The 17531-nt window shown below is 43.4% G+C and overlaps 1 protein-coding gene across 1 annotated transcript; it reads right to left on the bottom strand.

The window, feature by feature from the left end:
- Window positions 1-207: 207 nt before the first annotated feature.
- LOC106575350 (uncharacterized) lies at window positions 208-13350 on the bottom strand. The gene is made up of 3 exons (XM_014151835.3): window positions 13234-13350; window positions 9967-10213; window positions 208-7239 (listed from the first exon to the last, which is right to left on the bottom strand). The coding sequence occupies exons 2-3, from the start codon at window positions 10067-10069 to the stop codon at window positions 6245-6247; spliced, it is 1098 nt and encodes a 365-aa protein (XP_014007310.1). The 5' UTR covers window positions 10070-10213; window positions 13234-13350; the 3' UTR covers window positions 208-6244.
- Window positions 13351-17531: the final 4181 nt, after the last annotated feature.

Below are 17531 nucleotides of genomic sequence, written 5' to 3'. Positions count from 1 at the left end.
AGGTGTGTCCAAACTTTTGACTGGTACTGCATATCTCTAACAATAGGGTGCGGAAAAGGTCTGTTGAAATGAATACTGTAGTGGTGTGAGAAAGGTAACACAAGCTTCCTCTCTGGTTCCATTCCCCAATAGTAACTGGGTCATTATTGGATTGTGGTGGTAATGCTGTCCCTGGACTTTGGCACCTTATAAAAAATGACAAATACATTTATTTAACTGTTATTTAATAAGAAACATATGTAAATCCTTTATACTGATAAACATATATTTGTATGCATTGTAGATAATACTGGCGCCTAGATATTGGGCTTGTTCCAGTGGTGATGTGTAGAGATGTAGTGACATGTTTTGACTAGATAAATAGTAACATATTATTTTGAATGACATGATTTAAACAAAGACATTGTATTTTCTGTATAGATACCACCACTCCCCCCCCCCAAAAAGGTTACATTTTTTATTAGCAGATCAATTCAGTTCATTGAAGTTATCCAAATACATGAATCATCAATGGCTAACGTAATGAATCTAGTTTAAAAACACATGCAGTCATTTCATAGCCTGTGTATCATTAAACACAAGTCATTTAGTAGTAAAAAAATTATCCACCCAGGACCAAGTTTAGAAAACCCTGATTTAGCAGACACTCCCATCCAGAGCTACCTACAGCTTGTGGATTCACCTTAAGATAACCAGACAACCACACATCAGTCGTATCCCAACCATGTATCACTATACAATACAAAATACCATATACAGTGCATTCGGAAAGTATTCAGACTCCTTGACTTTTTCCACATTTTGTTACGTTACAGCCTTATCTAAAACTGGATAAATCGTTTTTCCCCCTCTCCAATCTACACACAATCATACATAATGACAAGACAAAAACATCACATTTACATAAGTATTCAGACCCTTTACGCCGTACTTTGTTGAAACACCTTTGGCAGCGATTACAGCCTCATGTCTTCTTGGGTATGACGCTACAAGCTTGGCACACCCTTTTTGGGGAGTTTCTCCCATTCTTCTCTGCAGATGCGCTCAAGTTTTGATGGGGAACATCGCTGCACGGCTATTTTCAGGTCTCTCCAGAGATGTTCGATCAGGTTCAAGTCCGGCTCTGGCTGGGCCACTCAATGACATTCAGAGAATTGTCCCAAAGCCACTTCTGCATTGTCTTGGCTGTGTGTTTAGGGTCGTTGTCCTGTTGGAAGGTGAACCTTCGCCCCAGTATGAGGTCCTGAGTGCTCTAGACCAGGTTCTCATCAAGGATATCTCTGTACTTTGCTCCATTCATCTTTCCCTAGATCCTGACTAATTTCCTAGTCCCTGCCGCTGAAAAACATCCCCACAGCATGATGCGGCTACCACCATGCTTCACCATAGGGATGGTGCCAGGTTTGCTCCAGACGTGACACTTGGCATTCAGGCCAAAGAGTTCAATCTTGGTTTCATCAGACCAGAGAATCTTGTTTCTCATGGTCAGAGTCCTTTAGGTGCCTTTTGGCAAACTCCAAGCCGGCTGTCATGTGCCTTTTACTGAGGAGTGGCTTCCATCGGCCACTCTACCATAAAGGCCTGATTGGTGGAGTTCTGCAGAAAAGGTTGTCCTTCTGGAAGGTTCTTCCATCTCCACAGAGAAACTCTGAAGCTCTGTCAGAGTGACCAAGGCCCTTCTCCCCAAATGTCTCAGTTTGGCCGGGCGGCCAGCTCCAGGAAGTCTTGGTTCTTCCAAACTTTTTCCAGCGACACAATCCTTTCTCGGCGCTCTATGGACAATTCCTTTAACCTCATGGCTTGGTTTTTGCTCCGACATGCACTGTCAACTGTGGGACCTTATATAGACAGGTGTGTGCCTTTCCAAATCATGTCCAATCAACTGAATTTACCACAGATGGACTCCAATCAAGTTGTATAAACATTAAGGATGATCGATGGAAACAGGATGTACCTGAGCTCAATTTCTAGTCTCATAGCAAAGTGTCTGAATACTTATGTAAATAATGTATGTTTTTTATATATAAATTGGAAAAATGTTGTAAAACCTGTTTTTGCTTTGTCATTAAGGGGGACTGTATGTAGACTGATGAGTAAAAAAAGCTATTTAATCAATTTTAGAATAAGGCTGTAACGTAACAAAATGTGGAAAAAAGGAAGGGGCCCGAATACTTCCCAATGCACAGTTTGTTTATCGATCAGCGTTTTTAATATTAAGTACATTGCTTCGCTTTACAACAGGAGTAGCATACACGGCTTGCATGAAAATAAACCGCGGGAAAAACATGACATATAATTCACACATATTATTTAGTATATGTAAAGACAAGATTAACTTCATTACATTTCTATTGGTTGACAATATTGTCACTTGTGAATGATGTATTATCACTCGTGAATGTTGTCCAGCGTATGCAGTCTAAAGCAAGAAACAGCGCATGCCTATTTCCCAAATCATAGTCACACGCATCATGTAGCATAGCTCATAGCCCTATATGTTTTAATAAGGTTTATATCACAACTAAAAATGTCCAAATAACACCAAACGTAGCCTATAGACTAGGACCCCTGGAACACAGAGAGCACAGAGCCTAGTGAAAACATGTTCTTTAAAGCCCAGTCATTGATTCTACAGAACCTAGTGAAAACGTGTTCTTTAAAGCCCAGTCATTGATTCTACAGAACCTAGTGAAAACGTGTTCTTATTTTCACCATAAAAATGCACCTTCGTATTAAAGCATTCTATGCATTATTACATTTGTACACTTATGTAAAATAGTTTATTATTTATAATGCTATGAGTAGATTGAATAGTCATAATTCTGACTAATAATATCACTCAATCACTGTTTGCAAAAAATACCATTCAATGCATGGCTGAGCGCGTATAGCAGGCCTGGGCTATAATAGATACTGCCTGGGTTATAAGACATATGGCCTGGACTATACAGGTACGGCCTGGGTTATTTCAGATACGGCCCGGGTTACATATCAAATACGGCCTGGGTTATTTCAGATACTGCCTGGGCTATAACAGATACGGCCCGGGTTACATATCAAATACGGCCTGGGTTATAATAGATACGGCCCGGGTTACATATCACATACGGCCTGGGTTATAACAGATACGGCCCGGGTTACATATCACATACGGCCTGGGTTATTTCAGATACTGCCTGGGCTATAACAGATACGGCCCGGGTTATATATCACATACGGCCTGGGTTATTGCAGATACGGCCTGGGCTATAACAGATACGGCCCGGGTTACATATCACATACGGCCTGGGTTATTTCAGATACTGCCTGGGTTATAACAGATACGGCCCGGGTTATATATCACATACGGCCTGGGTTATTGCAGATACTGCCTGGGCTATAACAGATACGGCCCGGGTTACATATCACATACGGCCTGGGTTATTTCAGATACTGCCTGGGTTATAACAGATACGGCCCGGGTTATATATCACATACGGCCTGGGTTATTGCAGATACGGCCTGGGCTATAACAGATACGGCCCGGGTTACATATCACATACGGCCTGGGTTATTTCAGATACTGCCTGGGTTATAACAGATACGGCCCGGGTTATATATCACATACGGCCTGGGTTATTGCAGATACTGCCTGGGCTATAACAGATACGGCCCGGGTTACATATCACATACGGCCTGGGTTATTTCAGATACTGCCTGGGTTATAACAGATACGGCCCGGGTTATATATCACATACGGCCTGGGTTATTGCAGATACTGCCTGGGCTATAACAGATACGGCCCGGGTTACATATCACATACGGCCTGGGTTATTTCAGATACTGCCTGGGCTATAACAGATACGGCCCGGGTTATATATCACATACGGCCTGGGTTATATATCACATACGGCGTGGGTTATATATCACATATATTATATCAGATACGGGTTATATCAGATACGAGAGAGCTGCCCCGGCCAACTGGAAGTGCTGTTATTGTGAAGTGCAAACGTCTAGGAGCAACAACGGGTCAGAAGCGAAGTGGTAGGCCACACAAGCTCACGGAACAGGACCACCGAGTGCTGAAGCGTGCAACACTCACCACCGAGTTCCAAACTGTCTCTGGAAGCTATTTCAACACAAGAACTGTTCGTCGGGAGCTTCATGAAATGGGTTTCCTTGGCCGAGAAGCCGCACACAAGCCAAAGATCACCATGCGCAATGCTAAGCATCAGCTGGTGTGGTGTAAAGCTTGCCACCATTGGACACCGTGTTCTCTGGAATGATGAACCACGCTTCACCATCTGGCAGTCCAACGGACAAATCATGGTTTGGTGGATTCCAGGAGAACACTACCTGTCCCAATGCATAGGGCCAACTGTAAAGTTTGGTGGAGGAGGAATAATGGTTTGGGCTAGGCCCCTTAGTTCCAGTGAAGGGAAATCTTAATGCTACAGCATACAATGACATTCTAGACAATTCTGTGCTTCCAACTTTGGGGCAACAGTTTGGGGAGGCCCTTTCCTGTTACAACATGACAATGCCCCCGTGCACAAAGCGAGGTCCATACTGAAATGGTTCGTCGAGATCGGTGAGGAAGAACTTGACTGACCTACACAGAGCCCTGAACTCAACCCCATCGAACACCTTTGGGATGAATTGGAACGCGGACAGTGAGCCAGGTCTAATCACCTAACATCAGTGCCTGACCTCACAAATGCTCTCGTGGCTGAAGTCCCCACAACAATGTTCCAACATCTAGTAGAAAGCCTTCCCAGAAGAGTAGAGGCTGTTATAGCAGCAAAGGGGGGACCAACTCCATATTAATGGCCACGATTTTGAAATGAGATGCTCGATGAGTCCGTGTCCACATACTTTTGACCATGTAGTGTATGTATTGCCCACGATTGTATTTTGAAAATATTGTGATATGTCTGGCTTGGCCTCTCTACTTGTCAGACAGTCTCAACTCAACAATAATCTGCCAAAATTGTGCACGATGCCTTTCCTTCCGACTGTAGACAATTCAATTTAAAACAATCCACAACTTATTTATATTTTAAAGAAGGTAATGATCCTCTGAGGCCAAATCATACTTTAGTAGCCTATTTGGAAGGATTTTATTTATTTCTGTATAGACAGGAGTAGGCTATACAATTTTGGCAATTTAATTCAATTAACTTTAGTGAAAGCTTAGCTTCCTCTAGCCTTATAGACACGCCGTAACCTCCATTCGCTATTCGAGTGCATGCTACGGATGACATGGGTTTTTTTAATTGAAAATGATGTCTACACATATATTAGTAGGCTGTATGTAAAGACGAGATTAAATTATGAACAGTCTGATGGTTGAGAATATGATCAAGTGCTTGTCAAATTGTGAATGAGAGACTGATGAAGTGTGTGCAGCCTGTGTAAGAAACAGAGCAGAGCTCAGGCCTTTCATCCAACTTTTTTTCAAATCATCATTAGACTTGCATCATGCAGCCTTAGAATGTATTAAACATCTAAACATACATTTAAATCCCAACTAAAGTTGCACAAATAAATCTAAAGTAAGCAGATTGGAGGACCTGTTAACACAGAACACAGAATAGTGCACACTTCCTCTGAAATTGTTGGGGGAACCATTTCTTTATTTCAGCTATGCTCAATCGTGTGCTAAATGAACTAGTGTTGCCCACAGCCATATGGCCAAGCCAGATCAGGACCTAACATACTGTAAGGACTGTCTGCTAAATGAACTAGTGTTGCCCACAGCCATATGGCCAAGCCAGATCAGGACCTAACATACTGTAAGGACTGTCTGTTAAATGAACTAGTGTTGCCCACAGCCATATAGCCAAGCCAGATCAGGACCTAACATACTGTAAGGATAACTCCGAATATGCTATTTTGTTCTTCTGAAATAGGTTACATTTTCTTTATATCATGTTTCTTTAGACCTGTATAAAATAAATAATGGATTTATTGTGAAGGTGTAGACTATATTAAATGGATGTATTATACTTTTTACAATGTAGATGTTTCAGAAGGTCCGCATCAGTGGCTTGTAGGCTATGCGTAGAAGCCAGGACATGCTAAACATGTTTAGGTTAATTACCGGTTAATTACCATGAGACCGGTAAGTATTTATATGACAATCACCGGCTGACACAATGTCATGGCCGCCACAGCCCTAGTATTCTCTCCTGTGTGTATACGTTCAAGTGTTTTTAAGTTGCCCAGTCGAAAGAAACTTGCCCCACAGTCAAGAGCATGTTTAAGGCTTCTCTCTTGTATGTATACGTTCATGTGTTTTTAAGTGTCCCAGTCGAGAGAAACTCACACCACAGTGAGAGCAGGTGTAAGGCTTCTCTCCTGTGTGTGTTCTCTGATGAACTTTTAGCCCAGTTGATGTTTTAAAACATTTTCTACAGTCAGAGCAGTAATAAGGCTTCTCTCCTGTATGTATACGTTCATGTGTTTTTAAGTTGCCCAGTTGCGAGAAACTCGCCCCGCAATCAGAGCAGGAGTAAGGCTTCTCTCCTGTGTGTGTTCTCTGATGAACTTTTAGCTCAGTTGATGTTGTGAAGAATTTCACACAGTCAGAGCAGTAGTAAGGCTTCTCTCCTGTATGTATACTTTCATGAGTTTTTAAGTGGCCCAGTCGAGAGAAACTCACCCCACAGTCAGAGCAGGAGTAAGGCTTCTCTCCTGTGTGTGTTCTCTGATGAACTTTTAGCTCAGTTGATGTTGTGAAGCATTTTCCACAATGAGAGCAGGAGTAAAGCTTCTCTCCTGTATGTATACGTTCATGTGTTTTTAAGGTATCCAATCGGGAGAAATTCTTCCCACAGTCAGAACAGAAGTAAGGCTTCTCTCCTGTGTGAATACGTTGGTGTTTTTTTAAAGTCCCCAGTTGAGCGAAACTCTCACCACAGTCAGAACAGGAGTAAGGCTTCTCTCCTTTATGTATACTTTGGTGTCTTTTTAAATGGCTCAGTCGAGAGAAACTCTTCCCACAGTCAGAGCAGGAGAAAGGCTTTTCTCCAGAGTGCACACTCTGATGATCTGTCAGAGAATGTGATGTTGTGAATCTCTTCCCACAGTCAGTGCGGGAATAAGGATTATCTCCTGTGTGTATTTTTAGGTGTATTTTTAGCCCTGATAGAAACGGGAAAATCTCCTCACAATGTGGGCAGTGGTGAGACCTCTTAGCTCTGTGATCTTCCTGCTGTTGCTCTCTGGATGTAGAGAAAGTCTCAACATGGTCCCCTGTGTGAACAACAACAGAAAAACCAGTCAGGTGGTGTGATAAACATATGACATCATATCCTCTTCTGCCTGTACCGGGCGACATACGTACACTACCGGTCAACAGTTTTAGAACACCTACTCATTCAAAGGTTTTTCTTTATTTTTACTATTTTCTACATTGTAGAATAATAGTGAAGACATCAAGACTATGAAATAACACATATGGAATCATGCAGTAACCAAAAAAAAAAGTGTTAAACAAATCAAAATATAATTTATATTTGAGATTCTTCAAATAGCCACCTTTTGCCTTGATGACAGCTTTACATACTCTTGTAGGCGTTCTAAAACTTTTGACCAGTAGTGTATCAGTAGGCTGTACAATACATAGGAGAATAAAACTCTCCTAAAACTGGGTAAGAGTTGAAATCTAAAAAGGGGCAAAAGTTTGACAATTATGAGCCATATCATCCTCCTCTCACTATCACAAGGGTTAGTAACTACAGACTCATTTCATAATACTTTATAACACTGGCAGATTGTCTACTTCACTTCTTTAGTCTACTCTCTGAGCACTCCAGATAGCCCAGTGAATAAAACATATGCTGGCAATACTAGTGTCAAACCCCAAGACTCAGTATCATGAAATAATATCTACCTTCTCATAAAAGAGTTAATCATAAAACAGTACAGAAACTTTTCATGCACAGTGGAAAGTTAGAACGATCAACACAAACTTAGATAGCAGGGGTCAAGTTAACGCAGAATTCTGGATTTTTCACGCAGAAAATAAAATGATAAAAACGCAGAACAAATTTCTTGCTGTAAACGCATATCTAAAATGCTTCTTACTGTAATTTCTGCATCAAAGATCATATCATGTTCTTCAGTTGCACTTCTCCATTCGGATGAGAATTCACAAACGGGCAATCTATCAGCAGACAGCACTCTGATGTGGAGCTACTGTTCATCATTCTATCAGCAGACAGCACTCTGACTGATGTGGAGCTACTGTTCTCCATCATTCTATCAGCAGACAGCTCTCTGACTGATGTGGAGCTACTGTTCTCCTTCATTCTATCATCAGACAGCACTCTGACTGATGTGGAGCTACTGTTCTCCATCATTCTATCAGCAGACAGCACTCTGACTGATGTGGAGCTACTGTTCTCCATCATTCTATCAGCAGACAGCACTCTGACTGATGTGGAGCTACTGTTCTCCATCATTCTATCAGCCGACAGCACTCTGACTGATGTGGAGCTACTGTTCTCCATCATTCTATCAGCCGACAGCACTCTGACTGATGTGGAGCTACTGTTCATCATTCTATCAGCAGACAGCACTCTGACTGATGTGGAGCTACTGTTCATCATTCTATCAGCAGACAGCACTCTGACTGATGTGGAGCTACTGTTCTCCATCATTCTATCAGCAGACAGCACTCTGACTGATGTGGAGCTACTGTTCTCCATCATTCTATCAGCAGACAGCACTCTGACTGATGTGGAGCTACTGTTCTCCATCATTCTATCAGCAGACAGCACTCTGACTGATGTGGAGCTACTGTTCTCCATCATTCTATCAGCAGACAGCACTCTGACTGATGTGGAGCTGCTGTTCTCCATCATTCTATCAGCAGACAGCACTCTGACTGATGTGGAGCTACTGTTCTCCATCATTCTATCAGGAGACAGCACTCTGACTGATGTGGAGCTACTGTTCTCCATCATTCTATCAGCAGACAGCACTCTGATGTGGAGCTACTGTTCTCCATCATTCTATCAGCAGACAGCACTCTGACTGATGTGGAGCTACTGTTCTCCATCATTCTATCAGCAGACAGCACTCTGACTGATGTGGAGCTACTGTTCTCCATCATTCTATCAGCAGACAGCACTCTGACTGATGTGGAGCTACTGTTCTCCATCATTCTATCAGCAGACAGCACTCTGATGTGGAGCTACTGTTCTCCATCATTCTATCAGCAGACAGCACTCTGACTGATGTGGAGCTACTGTTCTCCATCATTCTATCAGCAGACAGCACTCTGACTGATGTGGAGCTACTGTTCTCCATCATTCTATCAGCAGACAGCACTCTGACTGATGTGGAGCTACTGTTCTCCATCATTCTATCAGGAGACAGCACTCTGATGTGGAGCTACTGTTCTCCATCATTCCATCAGCAGACAGCACTCTGATGTGGAGCTACTGTTCATCATTCTATCAGCAGACAGCACTCTGACTGATGTGGAGCTACTGTTCTCCATCATTCTATCAGCAGACAGCACTCTGATGTGGAGCTACTTTCTCTGGTACTTTTCTTGATGTAGCCAGACTACTTTTCTCCAGTAAAATGCCAGATTCACTTCAAGCAACACATTAGATCAGGAAATGTAGCTGGCTACATTCTTTCTATGATAAACACTAGAAATATGATGACCATGCATCGTTTTAGCAAAAAAAGACCTTGATTTTCATTGTAAGCTCATTTACTTGATTGGCTGCTAGCCAATTAGTGTTGCAGTTCTGTTGCCATCTGATGAAAATGAAGCTATTTTCTGCCTAATGTGTTACACTAATGTATTTTCTGTGAAGGAAAACAAACTATAGTTGCACATCCCTGGTCGTTCTATTGAAGCAAGAAACACTTTACTTTCAATATAAAATGCAGGTGAAATTGTTTAAAATTCAGCTTTTTTGATAGTCCATGTTTTGACCCCTGGATCGAACCTGTGCTTACCATCACAAACAGATTTCCCGATCTCCTCCTCCTCTTCTTCATCTTTAATGTTGACATTCAGCTCCAGTGTTTGACTGCAGTCTTCCAGCTTCACTGATGCCATCTCTGGATCCTGCAGTGCAAACTGGGCTCCACTGTCACAATCAGGACCCAGTGACTGTAGGTTTGGACAGTGTGGAAGGAGAGAGGCAGGCTGGGTTTGTCCTCACTGTTGATGTTACTGGCCTCAGACTTAATCGGAGTCGGCCTGTAGTAATAAAGAGAAACAGACACAAAAAGTTAGTCTTGAAAGTTCTGGCGCTTTCTTTATTCTCTAAAAATATATTTGTTCTTGTTCAATTATCTAATTTCAATAGATCAGGTAGTTAAGCTTCGACAACAAAACATTAATTGATTCACATTACACAACTGCACACTAAGTGCACATAACCTATAATACATCTGAAAATGAAATAAATGCATAAATGACAAAAAAACATTCAGTACAAGGTTGCAGTATGTTTTAGGCAGTACTATGTACTATTTACCTGAATATCAATCAAATGTATTATTTATAAAGCCCTTTTTACATCAGCTGATGTCACAAGGTGCTGTACAGAAACCCAGCCTAAAACCCCAAACAGCAAGCAATGCAGGTGTAGAAGCACAGTGGAAAAACTCCTTAGCACAGGTTCTCCTTGTCTTCACATCAAAAACCAATAGTATTTCCTGTTCACACCATAGTAACATGTATAGATAAACATAGAAACAACTGAATGTCTCTGAATATTACTACACATGATAATCATTACATTCAGCTTCAAAACAGTAGTGCAACTGTGAAAATTGACTCTCTGAAGCACCGGCACTGCTAGCCTCTTCGCTCCGGGAGACCTGTGATTGGTTCTGACTCTAAACTTGTTCATATTGTTCATTATCAGGTATCCTATTGAAATATTGAGTGCCATAGTCTGTTTTATACACCAGAAGTTCATGGTTATCTGTAGGTGGAATTTATATGGTGGAGGGCAATTAAGCTTGGAATGTACTGAGTAAAGGAAAGGCAATCACATGGTTGCAGTCACTGATAAGGGTGGAGAGAGGTGGTTTAGTGAGGAATGGAGGTCAGGTCACATTAAGGGAGAAGGAACCGTTTATTACCCGCATCACATAACTTCCTGCCTAACAATAAAGATGTAATGTTTAGAGGGAAGGAGGACCCTCCACCCAAATTGGGGTATATATTAAAGGTCGACCGATTAATCGGAATTGCCGATTAATTAGGACCGATTTCAAGTTTTCAGAACAATCGGGAATCGGCATTTTTGGACACAGATCATGGCCGATTACATTGCACTCCACGAGGAGACTGCGTGGCAGGCTGACTACCTGTTACGCGAGTGCAGCAAGGAGCCAAGGTAAGGTGCTAGCTAGCATTAAACGTATCTTGTAAAAAAACAATCAATTTTAACATAATCACTAGTTAACTACACATGGTTGATGATATTACTAGTTTATCTAGCTTGTCCTGCGTTGCATATAATCGATGCGGTGCCTGTTAATTTATCATTGAATCACAGCCGACTTCGCCAAATGGGTGATTTAACAAGCGCATTTGCGAAAAAAGCACTGTTGTTGCACCAATGTGTACCTAACCATAAACATCAATGCCTTAAAATCAATACACAAGTATATATTTTTAAACCTGCATATTTTGTTAATATTGCCTGCTAACATGAATTTCTTTTAAGTAGGGAAATTGTGTCATTTCTCTTGCGTTCTGGAACGGTTCCGTATTTCACTGAAAGAATAAACGTTTTGTTTTCGGAATGATAGTTTCCGGATTTGACCATATTAATGACCTAAGTCTCATATTTCTGTGTGTTATTATATTATAATTAAGTCTATGATTTGATAGAGCAGTCTGAGCAGTGGTAGGCAGCAGCAGGCTTGTAAGCATTCATTCAAACAGCACTTTACTGCGTTTGCCAGCAGCTCTTCGCAATGCTTCATGCATTGCGCTGTTTATGACTTCAAGCCAATCAACTCCCGAGATTTGACTGGCAGTACTAAAGTACCTATTAGAACATCCAATAGTCAAAGGTATATGAAATACAAAGGGTATAGAGAAATAGCCCTATAATAACTACAACCTAAAACTTCTTACCTTGGAATATTGAAGACTCGTGTTAAAAGGAACCACCAGCTTTCATATGTTCTCATGTTCTGAGCAAGGAACTTAAACGTTAGCTTTTTTACATGGCACGTATTGCACTTATACTTTCTTCTCCAACACTGTGTTTTTGCATTATTTAAACCAAATTGAACATGTTTCATTATTTATTTGAGACTAAATTGATTTTATTGATGTATTATATTAAGTTAAAATAAAAGTGTTCATTGTTCATTCAATATTGTTGTAATTGTCATTATTACAAATAAATAAATATATATATAACATTTTAAAGTAAAAACCTACAGGAGGGTCCCTCTCCAGGAACAGGGTTGGAGTTAAAACCTACAGGAGGTTGCCTTGCAGGAACATGGTTAGAGTTAAAACCTACAGGACAGTAGCCTTCCAGGAACACGGCTGGAGAGCCGTGATCTAAAATGTGTGGGATGGTGAACACATTCTCACGTCAAGTTCAGTTTTTATAAGTGCCAACTTTTGAGTGAAAATTGTCTCACGCGTGTTTTGTGGTATATTTTGTATGTATGCAGTTTATCAACGAGGCCCCAGGACTTCGGGGTCATGGCTAGAAGGGATCCAGCTTTTGTCAAATGACCGTCAAAAGGTTGATTTTCTTTGCATTTTAGCTAACCCTAACACTTTTCCAAACCGAATTATCCTAACCTGCTATGCTAATTATCCTAACCTGCTACTAAAAGTCAAATATGACGTTAATTTGACAAAAGCTGGATCCCTTCTAGACTACCCATTACCGTCTCCCAGAGCGAAGAGGCTACGGCACTGCCTGCACTTTAGTCTGTTGACCGATTGGGCGACGCCATTTTACCAGCTTGTGAACAACATTTTACAGAAAACCAATAACATATAAAACGAACTCAGAAATCTCAAATGAATGGAATATTTATGAAATTACCTTGACGAACTGTATATTAATTAAATCAAACCCAAAGTCTAACGTTAGCTATGTTTTTAGCACGTTCTTCACACACTCGACTTGACACATAAATAACATGTCATAAAACCTTCACAGGTTTGTTACCTAGCATGTTATGACATGTTCTTTCGATAATAGAAAGTTTAAACGTGCTATTACCTACCTGTAGTAATACATTTGAAACGGACACAACGGTTATCCTTTTGACAGCACAGTAGTAGGTCGTCGTCGTCGTTCTTCTTCTTCTTCTTCTTCTTCTTCTTCTTCCGTGGGGTTTAATGGCGGTTGGCATACAATATGTTGCATTACCACCCCCAACTGGACTATCGTATAAATCCATTATACTTTGTGATACAAAACGGGACAATGGGAAAGGGAATAAAACACCCTTAAAACTAACCGTACACTTATTAAAAACCCACTACTGTGCCCCTATCTACTCCTGCATCATACTACGGTGGCCCTATCTACTCCTGCATCATACTCCGGTGCCCCTATCTACTCCTGTACCATGTTACTGTGCCCCTATCTACTCCTGCATCATGGTACCGTGCCCCTATCTACTTGCATCATGCTACTGTGCCCCTATCTCTCCTGTCCCATGCTACTGTGCCCCTATCTACTCCTGCATCATGCTACTGTGCCCCTTTCTACTCCTGCATCATGCTACTGCGCCCCTTTCTACTCCTGCATCATGCTACTGTCCCCTTATCTACTCCTGCATCATGCTACTGTACCCTATCTCTGCTGTACCATGCTACTGTGCCCCTATCGCTACTGTACCATGCTACTGTGCCCATTTCTACTCCTGCATCATACTACTGTGCCCCTATCTACTCCTGCATCATACTACTGTGCCCCTATCTACTCCTGTACCATGCTACTGTGCCCCTATCTCTCCTGTCCCATGCTACTGTGACCTGATCTGCTCTTGCACCATGCTACTGCGCCCCTTTCTACTCCTGCATCATGCTACTGTGCCCCTATCTACTCCTGCATCATGCTACTGTACCCTATCTCTGCTGTACCATGCTACTGTGCCCCTATCGCTACTGTACCATGCTACTGTGCCCATTTCTACTCCTGCATCATACTACTGTGCCCCTATCTACTCCTGCATCATGCTACTGTGCCCATATCTACTCCTGCATCATGCTACTGTGCCCCTATCTACTCCTGTCCCATGCTAACGTGCCCTATCTACTCCTGCATCATGCTACTGTGCCCCTATCTACTCCTGCATCATGCTACTGTGCCCCTATCTATCCTGTACCATGCTACTGTGCCCCTATCTACTCCTGCATCATGCTACTGTGCCCCTATCTACTCCTGTACCATGCTAATGTGCCCCTATCTACTCCTGCATCATGCTACTGTGCCCCTATCTCTCCTGTCCCATGCTACTGTGCCCCTATCTCTCCTGTCCCATGCTACTGTGCCCCTATCTACTCCTGCATCATGCTACTGTTCCCCTTTCTACTCCTGCATCATACTACTGTGCCCCTATCTACTCCAGCATCATGCTACTGTGCTCCTATCTACTCCTGCATCATGCTACTGTGCCCCTATCTACTCCTGCATCATGCTACTGTGCCCCTATCTACTCCTGCATCATGCTACTGTGCCCCTATCTACTCCTGCATCATGCTACTGTGCCCCTATCTACTCCTGCATCATGCTACTGCGACCCTATCTACTCCTGCATCATGCTACTGTGCCCCTATCTACTCCTTTCCCATGCTAACGTGCCCTATCTACTCCTGCATCATGCTACTGTGCCCCTATCTACTCCTGCATCATGCTACTGTGCCCCTATCTATCCTGTACCATGCTAACGTGCCCCTATCTACTCCTGCATCATGCTACTGTGCCTCTTTCTCCTCCTGCATCATACTACTGTCCCCCTATCTACTCCTGCATCATGCTACTGTGCCCCTATCTACTCCTGCATCATGCTACTGTACCCTATCTCTGCTGTACCATGCTACTGTGCCCCTATCTCTCCTGTACCATGCACTGTGCCCATTTCTACTCCTGCATCATACTACTGTGCCCCTATCTACTCCTGCATCATGCTACTGTGTTCCTATCTACTCCTGTACCATGCTACTGTGCCCCTATCTCTCCTGTCCCATGCTACTGTGCCCCTATCTACTCCTGCATCATGCTACTGCAACCCTATCTACTCCTGCATCATGCTACTGTGCCCCTATCTACTCCTGTCCCATGCTAACGTGCCCTATCTAATTCTGCATCATGCTACTGTGCCCCTATCTACTCCTGCATCATGCTACTGTGCCCCTATCTATCCTGTACCATGCTAACGTGCCCCTATCTACTCCTGCATCATGCTACTGTGCCCCTATCTACTCCTGCATCATGCTACTGTTCCCCTATCTACTCCTGCATCATGCTACTGTGCCCCAATCTACTCCTGCATCATGCTACTGTGCCCCTATCTACTCCTGCATCATGCTACTGTGCCCCTATCTACTCCTGCATCATGCTATTGTGCCCCTATCGCTACTGTACCATGCTACTGTGCCCATTTCTACTCCTGCATCATACTACCGTGCCCCTATCTACTCCTGCATCATACTACTGTGCCCCTATCTACTCCAGTACCATGCTACTGTGCCCCTATCTCTCCTGTCCCATGCTACTGTGACCTGATCTGCTCTTGCACTATGCTACTGCGCCCCTTTCTACTCCTGCATCATGCTACTGTGCCCCTATCTACTCCTGCATCATGCTACTGTACCCTATCTCTGCTGTACCATGCTACTGTGCCCCTATCGCTACTGTACCATGCTACTGTGCCCATTTCTACTCCTGCATCATACTACTGTGCCCCTATCTACTCCTGCATCATGCTACTGTGCCCCTATCTACTCCTGCATCATGCTACTGTGCCCTATCTACTCCTGTCCCATGCTAACGTGCCCTATCTACTCCTGCATCATGCTACTGTGCCCCTATCTACTCCTGCATCATGCTACTGTGCCCCTATCTATCCTGTACCATGCTACTATGCCCCTATCTACTCCTGCATCATGCTACTGTGCCCCTTTCTACTCCTGCATCACACTACTGTGCCCCTATCTACTCCTGCATCATGCTACTGTGCCCCTATCTACTCCTGTACCATGCTAACGTGCCCCTATCTACTCCTGCATCATGCTACTGTGCCCCTATCTCTCCTGTCCCATGCTACTGTGCCCCTATCCCTCCTGTCCCATGCTACTGTGCCCCTATCTACTCCTGCATCATGTTACTGTGCCCCTTTCTACTCCTGCATCATACTACTGTGCCCCTATCTACTCCAGCATCATGCTACTGTGCCCCTATCTACTCCTGCATCATGCTACTGTGCCCCTATCTACTCCTGCATCATGCTACTGTCCCCCTATCTACTCCTGCATCATGCTACTGTGCCCCTATCTACTCCTGCATCATGCTACTGTGCCCCTATCTACTCCTGCATCATGCTACTGCGACCCTATCTACTCCTGCCTCATGCTACTGTGCCCCTATCTACTCCTGTCCCATGCTAACGTGCCCTATCTACTCCTGCATCATGCTACTGTGCCCCTATCTACTCCTGCATCATGCTACTGTGCCCCTATCTATCCTGTACCATGCTAACGTGCCCCTTTCTACTCCTGCATCATGCTACTGTCCCCCTATCTACTCCTGCATCATGCTACTGTGCACCTATCTACTCCTGCATCATGCTACTGTACCCTATCTCTGCTTTACCATGCTACTGTGCCCCTGTCTCTCCTGTACCATGCTACTGTGCCCATTTCTACTCCTGCATCATACTACTGTGCCCCTATCTACTCCTGTATCATACTACTGTGCTCCTATCTACTCCTGTACCATGCTACTGTGCCCCTATCTCTCCTGTCCCATGCTACTGTGCCCCTATCTACTCCTGCATCATGCTACTGCAACCCTATCTACTCCTGCATCATGCTACTGTGCTCCTATCTACTCCTGTACCATGCTACTGTGCCCCTATCTCTCCTGTCCCATACTACTGTGCCCCTATCTACTCCTGTCCCATGCTAACGTGCCCTATCTAATTCTGCATCATGCTACTGTGCGCCTATCTACTCCTGCATCATGCTACTGTGCCCCTATCTATCCTGTACCATGCTAACGTGCCCCTATCTACTCCAGCATCATGCTACTGTGCCCCTATCTACTCCTGCATCATGCTACTGTGCCCCAATCTACTCCAGCATCATGCTACTGTGCCCCTATCTACTCCTGCATCATGCTACTGTGCCCCTATCTACTCCTGCATCATACTACTGTGCTCCTATCTACTCCTGTACCATGCTACTGTGCCCCTATCTCTCCTGCCCCATGCTACTGTGCCCCTATCTACTCCTGCATCATGCTACTGTGCCCCTATCTACTCCTGCATCATGCTACTGTGCCCCTATCTACTCC

Source organism: Salmo salar, chromosome 16 (genome assembly GCF_965601325.2).
Source record: "Salmo salar chromosome 16, fSalSal1, whole genome shotgun sequence".
Classification (NCBI taxonomy): Eukaryota; Metazoa; Chordata; class Actinopteri; order Salmoniformes; family Salmonidae; genus Salmo; species Salmo salar.
The sequence above is the reverse complement of the archived record's forward strand: the minus strand, read 5'-3'. Positions and strand labels throughout refer to the sequence as shown.